This window comes from Leptinotarsa decemlineata, unplaced genomic scaffold (assembly GCF_025532065.1).
Source record: "Leptinotarsa decemlineata unplaced genomic scaffold, Ldec_3_MD MMD2_tig00026328_RagTag_RagTag, whole genome shotgun sequence".
NCBI classification, from domain to species: domain Eukaryota; kingdom Metazoa; phylum Arthropoda; class Insecta; order Coleoptera; family Chrysomelidae; genus Leptinotarsa; species Leptinotarsa decemlineata.
In genome coordinates, this window is record NW_027412688.1 from 330,261 (window position 1) to 343,388 (window position 13,128).

General features: G+C 35.5%; 1 protein-coding gene across 5 annotated transcripts in view; it reads right to left on the minus strand.

Annotated features, from left to right (window-relative positions):
- The window catches only part of rdgB (retinal degeneration B), a 55,862-nt gene that overhangs the window by 11,154 nt on the left and 31,580 nt on the right, over nt 1-13,128 (minus strand). For 4 of the 5 annotated variants that reach the window (XM_023170796.2, XM_023170798.2, XM_074182219.1 and 1 more), the window contains exons 11-18: nt 9,263-9,425; nt 9,033-9,196; nt 4,829-4,990; nt 4,587-4,772; nt 4,204-4,374; nt 3,936-4,064; nt 351-613; nt 41-295 (exon numbers count right to left, since the gene is read on the minus strand). In XM_023170796.2, the coding sequence (XP_023026564.2) occupies nt 41-295; nt 351-613; nt 3,936-4,064; nt 4,204-4,374; nt 4,587-4,772; nt 4,829-4,990; nt 9,033-9,196; nt 9,263-9,425 (1,493 nt within the window). The remainder of the gene's footprint in view (nt 1-40; nt 296-350; nt 614-3,935; nt 4,065-4,203; nt 4,375-4,586; nt 4,773-4,828; nt 4,991-9,032; nt 9,197-9,262; nt 9,426-13,128) is intronic. The other variant, XM_074182221.1, reaches the window with a different exon arrangement.

The window sequence follows — 13,128 nt, forward strand, 5'->3', positions numbered from 1 at the left end:
TTCAGCATTTATGATAAATATGATGTGATCTTTCTCTCACTTTTATAGGATACAACCCATATCCCAGCGATTTGTCATTTGGAATGGTGTAAGTGATTCGTCCCGTTTTATCGGTGACTTCCGTAGCTAAGTGCGTCCATTCTCCCAGAGGAGCATCTTTCATGACGTGAATATCGATCTTTTCACCTGTCAACGTGATCATATCTAAAGGACCGTACATGAACCGGGCCATCAGCGTTTGAGGAGCGCCTTCTCTCACGATGACGTCATTCGCTCTATGGTTTGCTGTTACATTCTGAAAAAATCACACAGTCAATATTTTAACATTACAAATAGTTTTTGTTTATTACTTTCAGCTTGACGGAGGTTCTTTTTCTGATCCATTTTTCTCTGGGTTGACCGGGTTTGAAAATCTGCTCACGATCATTATCTCCGGGCAAGGATGTAACTTCGATACCGCCTAGTTGTCTCAACACGAAGGCTATCACATCGCTGCTCTCCCAATAGCTGGCGTGGAATAAATGAGGCAGAGCATTTGTAGGGAAGTTGGACAAGCCTTCGGGGCAATAGAGAGCATAATCCATTCGTTTGCCTCCCCACCATTTTTGTTGTACTGAAATTTCATATTTCAACTGTCAACTGTTAGATTTTTCTTGCTTTTCTGTTTCGTCAATATGTCAATTAAGCTAGTTTTGAGATTATTACCCCTTATGGTGCAAGATAGGCATAACCAAGTTTATATACAACAAACTAGCCACTATCTAGCAGAGATACAATATCTACTTTGCTGTTTTTTCGGTATGTTATTAAGGCTAGTTTTGATGTTATTGTCCCTTATGGTGCATTGAGTATAACCAAGTTTATTTACAACAAAATAGCCCCTATCTACCAGACATACAATTATATCTACTTTGCTGTTTTTTCGGTCTGTTATTCAACTGTTTTTTCGGTATGTTATTCAACCTCCTTTTGGGGTTATTGTCCCTCTGCTTTGCTGTTTTTTTCGTTATATTATTTAACCTAGTATTGAAGTTATTGTCCATGATGGTCATATACAACAAAATAGCCCCTATACACCAGATATACAATTATATCAGCTTTGCTGTTTTTTCGGCCTGTTATTCAACTGTTTTTTCGTTATGTTTTCAACCCCCGTTTGGGGATATTGTCCCTCTGCTTTGCTGTTTTTTTCGTTATGTTATTTAACCTAGTATTGAAGTTATTGTCCATGATGGTCATATACAACAAAATAGCCCCTATATCAGCTTTGCTGTTTTTTCGGCCTGTTATTCAACTGTTTTTTCGTTATGTTTTCAACCCCCTCTTGGGGTTATTGCCCCTTTGCTTTGCTGTTTTTTTTATGTCATTCAACCTCGTAATGAAATTATTGTCCATGATGGTCATATACAGTGAAACAGCCCCTATCTATCACACAAATAATATTTGCTTTGACTTTTTTTTTTGGTATGTTATTTAACTGTTTTTTCGGTATGTTATTTAACCTCTTTTTGAGTTTATTGTCCCTCATGACGCAATAGGTAAAACCGAGTTTATATTACAACAAAATAGCCCCTATCTATCAGATATACAATACCCACTTTGCTGTTTCTATCTGTATGTTATTTAATCACCTTTGAGGTTATTATTCCTCATGGCACAATAAGTAAAACCAAGTTCATATACCACAAAATGGCCGATATTTATGAGACATACAATATCTGCTCTGCTGTTTTTTTTCCGATATGTTATGTGAGAAAACTTCAAGATTATTGTTCTCTATGGTGTAATAAGTATTATCTCAGTTTTGTCCCAGTAAACATCTGGAGAACTACATCAGAACAGAGTAGCCATGAAAGCTTTACCGGACTTGGAATCCTTTACAAAGGTGCTAAAGTGGCAACAACACAATGCAATGTTATGAGACGACAGGTCACTCATTAATAAGTCAATTATCAATACCGCAACCAATAACAACTCGCTAACAGGTACGGCGGGAATATATACGTCATTAACAGGTAATAATACTTCGGCCAATGGCAACACATCAACAAGAGAGGGGGACTACCTGAGTCAACATGAATACAACCTATGAACTAGAAATCACCAGTCATTGGTGAATCATCAAGATGAATAAACCTCTGAAGAAGCCACTCGTGTTGACGAAACATTAGGATGCAGAGGTAGTTGTTTCAGATGGATTCATTTCAAGATTATAATGTGAAAGATCAACACATTTACATAACCCATTATGGTTGATATTTATCAACTTTTCTGTCCTTTCTTCAAGAAATTTCTATTCTTTGTATTATATTGAGAAAAAGTAGTAAAAAACCTTATAAGGGTTCAATCTCAGGGTTTTTTGAAAGGGGTTGCTGCTGATCCAATGAGACACAATATAGGGTGCGAAACAATCTATTTTCAGTTCGAGGGGGAGACAAAGTACTTATTTGGTTGTCAACTTGGTTCTAAAATAATTACAAATGTTCCAACAAAATGATAAAAGTAGTTAATACATCATTTATAGTAATAAAAATCGGTACCCACCTAAAATAATTACAGGCACGGGACTCGACGGTGAATCTTGTCCTTAAGGACCACAGTAAGGTAATTTAGTTCACTTTAAAAAGCAAACAAGAAAAATCTTCGAACAATCGAGCAAATATGGCGCATCAAAAACGTTTTCACTCAGGTCTCTAGAGACGAAAAAGAATCTCGACAGTCGTTCATAAAAAACCCGACACTGGAAATACTTTACAAATGCAAAAAAACCCGCCAAAGCGAAATATTGGTTGCCTATCCCGTAGGAGAGCCGTTTATACTAATGATTAATGGCGGCAGAAAACTGTAAACAACAGGAATAGGCCTCCACTACGGCGGATAAGTTACCGAGAAAATTCACCAGATGGCGAAACGATACACGTTAAAATGGAAATAAATCAATTAGATGTGTTTTGTCACAAACTATATCAAAAAACTTTCTTATTAGTCAATGGACTATGCTTGAAGACTGGCAATAAACAAATCTAAAGCAAATGGAACTTCAAACGTTCAAGCCAGTCTCTATATACCTACACAGTAGGTTTAATGGACTGACGCCTATCAGAAAACAACTACTCCCCTGGCTAATACCACGAAGGGCGTTGGATTATATCAGACAGGCGTCAGTGCAGAAATCTGTTTGAACGTTTGAAGTTCCATTTGCTTTAGATTTGTTTATTGCCAGTCTTCAAGCATAGCCCATTGACTAATAAGAAAGTTTTTATTCCTTATTTAGAGGAATCGGGCAAATTACGGATGTGCAGTTGGTTAGTTCCTCGTCCACTAGATGGAGTGACATTTTTGATGTTCGCTCCAACTTCGGAAGAGGAATGAAATACTCTGAAAGAATTCCGATTTTCAATTGTGGAATATCATTGACTTTAGGTCGATGATGGTCACTATCTTGCACTGATGAGTGGCTAATAAGCCCGAAACCGGTCTGCAAGTGTGCCCGTTCCATAATTGAAGGTCGACTCTTTCAGTTGTATTGCCAATTGCATATGCAGGACATTTTCTGTGAAGATTCCTGCACTGACGCCTGTCTGATATAATCCAACGCCCTTCGTGGTATTAGCCAGGGGAGTAGTTGTTTTCTGATAGGCGTCAGTCCATTAAACCTACTGTGTAGGTATATAGAGACTGGCTTGAACGTTTGAAGTTCCATTTGCTTTAGATTTTTTTATATCAAAAAAAATTTAAATTTTCAAAACATACTCCAATGATGTCAATTATCATTTGTCAAGTTAATTTGACAAGGTACTTTTGAATTATATTTTTCAGGAGTACTGTGTGATTATAGTTCAAAATGGTATACAGAGAACCTTAGTCGTCAAAAAATGTTAGCGATACAATACCCATGCAACATATATATACAGACAAATGAAAATAATACTTACAAGCATTTATAGCTTGAAGGGGTATATTATCTATCAGTCCCGATATCGTGCTCTGAATAGACACCTCTGATAAACGTCTAGGTTGCAAGGAATCGCTAAACATTTGAGGATTAGTTTGGAGAATTTCAACTAAAAGAGTGAGAACGCAATCTGTTAGTACTTCATAGTAAAAATCAAGTAAACCAAACAATGGAACAGCTAAAGAGGCCAGAAGAGTTCACATGCTGGAAGGGGAAAAGTATATTTTTGGTAATTAAAAAAATCTTACGTAAATGGTACGGTTGTCCATTGCCCAACGGATATTTGGCGTATCTCGGTATATTAACTGGGGGAAGAATTGAGAATCTCGCTGACAGAAGAGGTTCCAGTCTGGCAGCCACTGGATCAGTCGGGTGAAACATGTTATACACCTGAAGACATGCTGGACGGGTAATACTATCTGAAATTAAATTTCGTTTCATTTGGAATCATATTCAAGATTTATATATACAATATATAATGTATATATAATACTATATAATGTATATATAATACAAGGGCAATACAGTGAAAGAAGAAAGCCACTTCCCATTAAATCCACTACAATTCGACTTCGATGTACACTCACAACTGAAAATCTCAACAGTTTGATTTGACATGAGGAATACTTACTACATTTATCATCGTTAGAGGATATTTTTCTATAAGCCAGCACCAGGGCCAGAGGGCTCCCGAACATGAAGAAGTCCGTAACGTCAAACTCCAACTTTATCTGACCAGCCTGATCGCTTGTGGAAGACGACCTGCGTCTCGGAGAGGGAGCAGCTAAATAACCACTTTCGTTTATCTGTACGTCATCTGGAACAAAATAACAAAACTCGAAGCTGTCTTCCAACCTTGAAAGAATCACGAACCTTTCTGTAGATCGCTGTCCAGAATACTGTTCTCGCTACCGTGCCTGGAAGAGTATTTCACCGTCCTACACAAAGAATCATATGCCAATATTGAACCGATGGAATCGGCCATGACACAAACTTGGCCGGAAAAGCCCAGGCCCTCTTCAGACTTGATGAATTCTGAAAAGGAGGTAGCAATAAGGAAGTTGGGAACTTAGAAATATTACCTCGTCATAAAACATTCAGGAAACTTGTCAAAGGGGTGACTGTTCAAATTTCGCGAGCTACATAACAATCAATTAGCATTTTTTTTATTTTTATGTTGGTACACTCGTCTCGAAAATATGTTCACGGCTTTAGCTGTTTAGCATATTTAGTTTGTTGGTGAGAGGCATAAAAATTAGAAATGTTATGCGAGTTCAGCGATTTTCTGCTATCGAAACAAATGGATGAAAGAATTTGCATACAATTTTGTCTAAAAAATGGAATTGGGTGATCAAAAACACTTGAAATGTTGACAGTAGCATACGGTGATTGTACTCTGAGTCAGAAAAATGTTTATAAGCGGTACAAGCTTTTCACAGAAGGTCGAGAAGATTTGAATGACGGCGCTCCCCTGGACGACCCAGCACATTAACTACCGATGAAAGTGGTGAGAAAGTGAAAGAAATGTTTATGGAGAATCATGTTTTTTTACCAAAATCACACCGTAATCATGCTTCAGCCACCGTATTCACCTGATTTCGCCCCTTGCGACTTTCTCCTGTTGCCAAGATTGAAGAAACACATGAAAGGACGGTATTTTGTGGCAATTGAGGGGTAAAACCAAATCGCCGAGCGAGCTCAAGGATGTAACAAAAAGTATATATGAGAACTACTTCAACGATTGGAAAAAATGCTCGCACGAGTGTATTATATCTGAGGGGGGCTAATTTGAAGAGGAGGAAATAGAAATTGGTGAATGAATAAATATTTTATGAGAAAAATTAAAATTCATCTTATTTTTTGCCTATTTTTTGAACAGATCTCGCATGTTTTTAATCTTTTTTGAGACTCTCAAAGCATATATTATCTTTTTTTTATTTGGTGCTCTGTTCGTACTCAGTTATAGTTTTGAATTTTTTTTTCCTACTATAAACATGTAAGTTCTTGTGAAAAAAATCGTTAATGATATTACCTATTACAATTGAATTTTGTGACATGTTCGGAAGCCATAGCTGAAAAAAATTGGAATAGAATAGACAATCTTGATCTGGAATTACAGGAGCTGAATTCATTAGTTAGTTAAAAAACATATAGTTCGGTATAGTACACAGTACAAAATCATATAATAGGCTGTCAAATACATTAACAGTTGGGCTGAAAACTTCGTAGACTAATGGAGAAACTTTTTTTTTTGAAAAAATGTGATTTTATTATTCAATATAGTTTTCAAAGGCGATATTTCGACCGAAGTGGTCATACAAATTTTTGATACCTGTCTTTAGCCTCAAAATAGGCCCTAGTTTCGAAGATTACCTCCTCATCAGAGCTGAATTTCTTTCCTGTGAGCCTTCTCTTGAGGTCTGAGAACAGGAAAAAGTCGCTGGGGGCAAGATCTGGAGAATGCGGTGGGTGCGGAAGCAATTCGAAGTCCAAATCAAGCAATTTTGTCATTGTTTTCCTTGATTTGTGACACAGTGCGTTGAAAACGAGTCTGTTTTTCTGTCGTTCTTTAAACGCCCCATTAACGCTATGTATTAGTCGCTGTTGATGCTTTTTCCCTTTTGAAGACAGGCGAGGAATATTATACCACGAGCATCCCAATATACTGATACCATAACCTTGCCAGCCAACTGTTGCGTCTTTGCACGCTTTGGAGTCGATTCACCACGTGTAGTTCACTCAGATGTCGACTGTTTTGATTCTGGTGTGAAATGATGGAGCCACGTTTCATCCATTGTAACTAATTGACGCATAATTTCGGGTTTTTATGACGGAACACCTTCAAACACTGCTCAGAATCATCAATTTGTTGTTGTTTTTGGTCGATTGTGAGCTCCCACAACATCCACTTTGAACAGAGGTTTCTCGTACCCAAATATTCATGCACGATATGTCCAACATGTTTCTTTGATATCTTTAGAGACTCAGCTATCTCGATCAACTTCACTTTGCGTCATCCAAAGTTATTATGTGGACTTTTTCGATTATTTCGCCACTTTGGGGCGTCCAGTGAGTGCATCGTCCTCCGTGCTCATTTCACCTTGTTTAAACTTAGAAAACCACTTCTAAATAGTTTATTTTCCTGGTGCAAAGTCCGAATAATGTTTATCAAGCCAAGCTTTGACGTCAACAGTACTTTTCTTTTTGCCAAAAATCACTTCTTTATTAACACACAACATTTTTTTGTATCAATTTTTTTGTTACCTCAACAAAAGTTGCTTCACACAAAATGTTCTATCCCACAAACTAATAGTCCGACTGCTGTGAAATTTGTGCACGTGTCTTTTGAAGGTTAGGAATAATTGAAAATCATATTTCAATACTAGTGGCGTCATCTGTGTGGTAGCCTACGAACTTTGCAGTACGTCTGATAAATGAAATAAATTAATTTAATGATCCAAAAGAAGTTTTCAATGTGAAACTATTTATGTAATATATGGTTTTTTCACGACGTGTATTTTTGCAATGTAACTACTTTTTGTTATTGACATGTTCAATACTCAACAGGGTGTTTGAATGAAATGAATATTTATGATTTTAAATACTACTGCCATGATCCGGATGTAAACTGGATAAATATTACTGTTAATGAAAAGAAAGTTAAAACTGAATAATACTGTAAAATGCCTAGGGTTCCAACTAGATTGCCATCCCACATATGACGAACATTTTCAATACATACATAAGAAAATTAAAAAAAAAAAAACTATTTTTTTACTCTAGAATTTCAAGGCATCTGTCATTAAACACAAATATATTAGTTTATCAAACAATTATACAAGCAAACTTTGATTATTGTGCTTTGATTTTATACTCTTTCAACTTGAACAAACAGGCAAAACTACAAAATAAAGGAATGAGAATTATATTGAGAGTAAACCAATATACTTCCATAATAGTAAGTAACTACTTTATTTAACCACTTTATATACAGTTGCATATTTGTCGCAAGTCACAAAAGTTTGTTCATTGGATAAAAACATTAAGTAAATATAAAACTAGACATATACCACAATAGAATATAAACAGAATATACATATAAGAGTAAATAATTTAAAGATAATGTCTCAGCGGGCATAAATCAAATTACAATGTTATCAACCTTAAATTGGCTTTCGGTATCACAGAGACTTTTATACCTGACAATGATATTCGTGCATAAAACTGTTAATGATTTAACTGGAACATATCTTAAAAAAAATACATTTGTTTTAATTATGATATTCACCAATATTACACTAGACATAATCTTGATATAGAACTAATACCAAAAACAGTATGAACTCAGTTACAGATGAATCTCACATTTTACTGCTCTGCAGCACGAATAAACATAATATCGCATTCTCCAATTAAATACATGTGTGAAAACTACAAGTCAATATGCAGCTTTTGCGATATTAATACTTGCTCGGCGAATCATATAAATAAGTTGCAATGGAAATCTTGAAGTGATATCAAAACTGTTTTTTTTTATGTTGTGAGAGAGTCAGTTATAACCACTCTTACCAAGTAGCGCAATGAATAGTTATACTATCAGTTTTTTCTTATGTTTTAGTTTTCTTTCTTTTGTTTTCTATTCGAAGTTATATATCTTTGTTATGTTATATTCATATAGCATGTCAAGAATGAACATGATTTGTTGATTTATTTTATCTATTATCAGCACTGATGTATTTAATTATGTCCTGTAATTGGGTGTTTCCTTGTTGGGCAATAAATGATATTATTATTATTATTATTATTATTATATGTCAAAAGTTTTACTACATACAAAAAATTGCCTCATTCAATTAAATCAGCTTTAACCTTGAAAAGGTTTGAAACTGATCTACTGTAATATATTTCTAACAAATTAAACTGTATTTATTACAAATAAGATGATAAGTCATGATTTTGAAATATTAATTGATTATTTCTTACTTACAATGTTGTTATTGTATATTAGGAATGTATCCTACTTACCAAGTAGTTGTTATTATTATTATTAAATAAATAACTGGTCCCATTAGCTTACCTTGGTAGGCAGCATTAGCTGCGTTGATTGTCCGCGACACAGCCTCAACGTAATCCGTAGATGACGAAGCCAATATAGGAATAGCACCGATCGGGATGGAGTCGTGCGTTATTTGCGGGACGTCTGTACACGAGGGAGATACATCGAAACTGTACGGACTGAGACTGCAACATTAATTTTTATTTTGAATACAAACAAAAACTTGAATCGTTCTGCATATTGTATCGTACCTGGACAATATACCCAATCCTTCCGTACAAATGGAAGGACAAGACACCAGCCTTATTGCAATGTGACCTATCAACGAGGGGTAGTGTTGACGCATGACGGATTCAAAAGCACCCCGGAAAGTGCTCACGTCCGATTTTTTTGCGGCCATGTCTACGTTGGCATCTGCAACATAAATAAAATTTCAATATGAAAACAAGCAGGAGCATTCTGTTCATGAATCAAACAAAAAGTCTTTTTCTATTTAGAACAACCAACTAAAGTGTTGTTTTGATCGCTTCTTTACATCATATAAATAAATGAATGATGATTCATCCCGGTATTTTTTGAAACTACTGTAATATGTGTCATGATGAAAATTATTACTTAATTAATCTGATCCTCAACCAATTAGTTCAGGAGTTCCTCAAGGCTCTGTCCTGGGACCGCTTATCTTTCTATTATTCGTCAATGATCTACCCAAATACTTCAACATCAACAACAATAGTCTCACTCTTTTTGCTGACGATACCTCGTTAGCGGTGTCAGCACACAGCCTAGAGGAATTAAAGTCATCAACGGAAAGGTTTATAACACACTTCTTAGATTGGTGCAAGTTAAACAATCTGGTTGTTAACTTGAATAAAACAAAATGTAACCATTTTAGTTCTTCCATCGGTCTTGATAAACATCCTAATGTCTTTGATATTAGAGGGTTGGAATTGGTATCAACGAATTTTACAAAATTTCTAGGAGTCTATGTGGATGATTGCTTAAGATGGTCTGAACACATTACAGTCACTTGTAAAAAAGTTAACCAAGCGTATTATGCTCTCTCCAGAATAAAACATTTTATGCCTTTGCATGCCTTGCTGGACGTATACAGGCTGATTCCCGGTGGATGGCACATTAGACGTTTCTGGTGAACCAGACAACGGATCACTTTGAAAATTTAATGGAGGGCATATTCGGACATTCTCTAGCCAACTAAAATATTTTCGACAATGCGGTGTTGCCGCTTCTATTAGAAAGCAGTAGCAACTTTGATTTTTCAAATGGAACACTCTGTATATAATATTATTTTTGGAATCTCCAACAATTGCTCGACAACTTTTCTTGATATTTCCCTATACCTATCTGTTACCGTTTTCGAAATAAAAATTAATTTCAATTTTTTTCTTCGAAAATCATGACTTCTAAAAATTCCGATATCTTTTAGTTAAGAAGTACTATGATATCGAAATTTGGTTTGGAGTTAGGTGATACTTGGACACTTCCCACACGTCAGCCTAATCTCCGTTACTTCAATACAGGGTGGTAAAAAAATACAGTTTTTTCGTTTGCTTGAAAAAGTTGCTGAAATTTGCTTTCTTTCTATGTATATCATACCTATACCTAACTAGTCAAGTTTCGGACTTATGGACATTTATTTGTGAAAATGTCCCTTCAAAATGGTATTTCCATTCGGTATTTGGTAAGCAGGCTATGATTACTATTTGACAGTAGCGTTGTGACATTCTCCTAATAATATCGACATTTTCGTCACTTCAGAAGTTGCAAATACCTTCAAAATGATGGAACAAAACTATTCAAACGAAGTTCTTATGAATTTGTTTATTATTTTTGGACAGTGTGACAAAATTATCAGCAGAACATGTAGAAAGTTCAATGAAATGTATCCGAATCTACCGCCAATGAACCTCAAGAAATTTATACGAATTCAGAACAATTTCAATATGTTTGGATAAACTTTAAAAAAGCACCAAGAAACTTGAAATTGGAAATATTGATATGAATAATTATAAAAAAGTAAAACAATCATGTGGAATATTTCAAAATATGTTCGAATCGCTGGCCGTTCACTTCCAAGCACTTTAAAATGCGGGTGTTGACTGCTTTCGTGGTGGCAGATCTGATTTCATTGGGATCCAAATCTTCAAATGTTTGGGCAATCCTTTCTAACAATTCATCTCTCGAACGCACGGGTATTTAGTAAACTTTTTCTTTAAACATTCCCCACAAATAAAAATCTAATGGATTAAGATCGGGTGATCTCACTGGCCAATTCCATGGTCCCAAGCGCCTCATCCACCGATCGTCAGTCTATCCAGTTCTGCGCTCACTTCTCTTGTGCAATGTGCAGGAGCTCCGTCTAGTTGGTACCAACAGTTTCGATAATCTTCGAGTGGCAGATTATCCACGAAACTGTCTACAGTATTCTCCAAAATATTCAGGTAGCTTCTGGATGTTAATGACTCCTCGTATATCACGTACCTCAATTTGTTGTCCATCAACATGCAGAAGACATTACAACTAAATTTTTCTTGAAATCCGGCTTCTTTTGTGACGTGAGGATTTTCACTGGACCAATAATGACGATTTTTTCTATTGAAAATCCCTTCTCTCGAAAATTTCGATTCATCAGTCCAAATAATTTTATTTAAAAAAAGTGGATCTTCTTGAATGCGTGTCAACAACATTTCACAAAATTCTACTCTCTGTTGAGGATCTTGAGGCTTCATTGCTTGAATTTTGGTGAATTTATAATCATGCATTTTATGTCTTCGCAAGATTCTTTGAACCGATGAATATTTTATACCCAAATCTTCTTCAGCACTTCTTATCGATGACTCGGGAAATGCGTGAAAATATGCTAAGACATTAATCTGGTTGTCTTCGAAAGTTACGGGTCGAGGCAAGTTTCTTGGTGCTTTTAAAGTTGATCCAAATGCATTGAAATGGTTCTGAATTCGTATAAATTTCTTGAGGTTCATTGGCGGTAGATTCGGATACATTTCATTGAACTTTCTACATGTTCTGCTGATAATTTTGTCACACTGTCCAAAACTAATAAACTAATTCATAAGAACTTCGTTTGAATAGTTTTGTTCCATCGTTTTGAAGGTATTTGCAACTTCTGAAGTGACGAAAATGTCGATATTATTAGGAGAATGTCACAACGCTACTGTCAAATAGTAATCATGGCCTGCTTACCAAATACCGAATGGAAATACCATTCTGAAGGGACATTTTCACAAATAAATGTTCATAAGTCCGAAACTTGACTAGTTAGGTATAGGTATGATATACATAGAAAGAAAGCAAATTTCAGCAGCTTTCCGAATTTTCAATAATATACAGGGTGTTCCATTTAAAATAATCAAATTTCAGCAACTTTTTCAAGCAAACGAAAAAACTGTATTTTTTTACCACCCTGTATTGAAGTAACGGAGATTAGGCTGACGTGTGGGAAGTGTCCAAGTATCACCTAACTCCAAACCAAATTTCGATATCATAGTACTTCTTAACTAAAAGATATCGGCATTTTTAGAAGTCATGATTTTCGAAGAAAAAAATTGAAATTAATTTTTATTTCGAAAACGGTAACAGATAGGTATAGGGAAATATCAAGAAAAGTTGTCGGGCAATTGTTGGAGATTCCAAAAATAATATTATATACAGAGTGTTCCATTTGAAAAATCAAAGTTGCTACTGCTTTCTAATAGAAGCGGCAACACCGCATTGTCGAAAATATTTTAGTTGGCTAGAGAATGTCCGAATATGCCCTCCATTAAATTTTCAAAGTGATCCGTTGTCTGGTTCACCAGAAACGTCTAATGTGCCATCCACCGTGAATCAGCCTGTATTATAGCTTGGTCTACAGCCATTTAAGCTACAATGTGGTTCTATGGGGATAAGCCACCAACAAAGATAGGGTTTTTATTTTCCAAAAAAAAATATTAGAAAATTATTTGATATCCCATGGAGAGAATCGTGCAAACAGCACTTCATATCATATTATATCCTGCCATTCCCTTGTATTTACATATTTGAATGCTTACTATACATCCACGATAATTTAACAAAATATAACACAAATTCTTCTTAC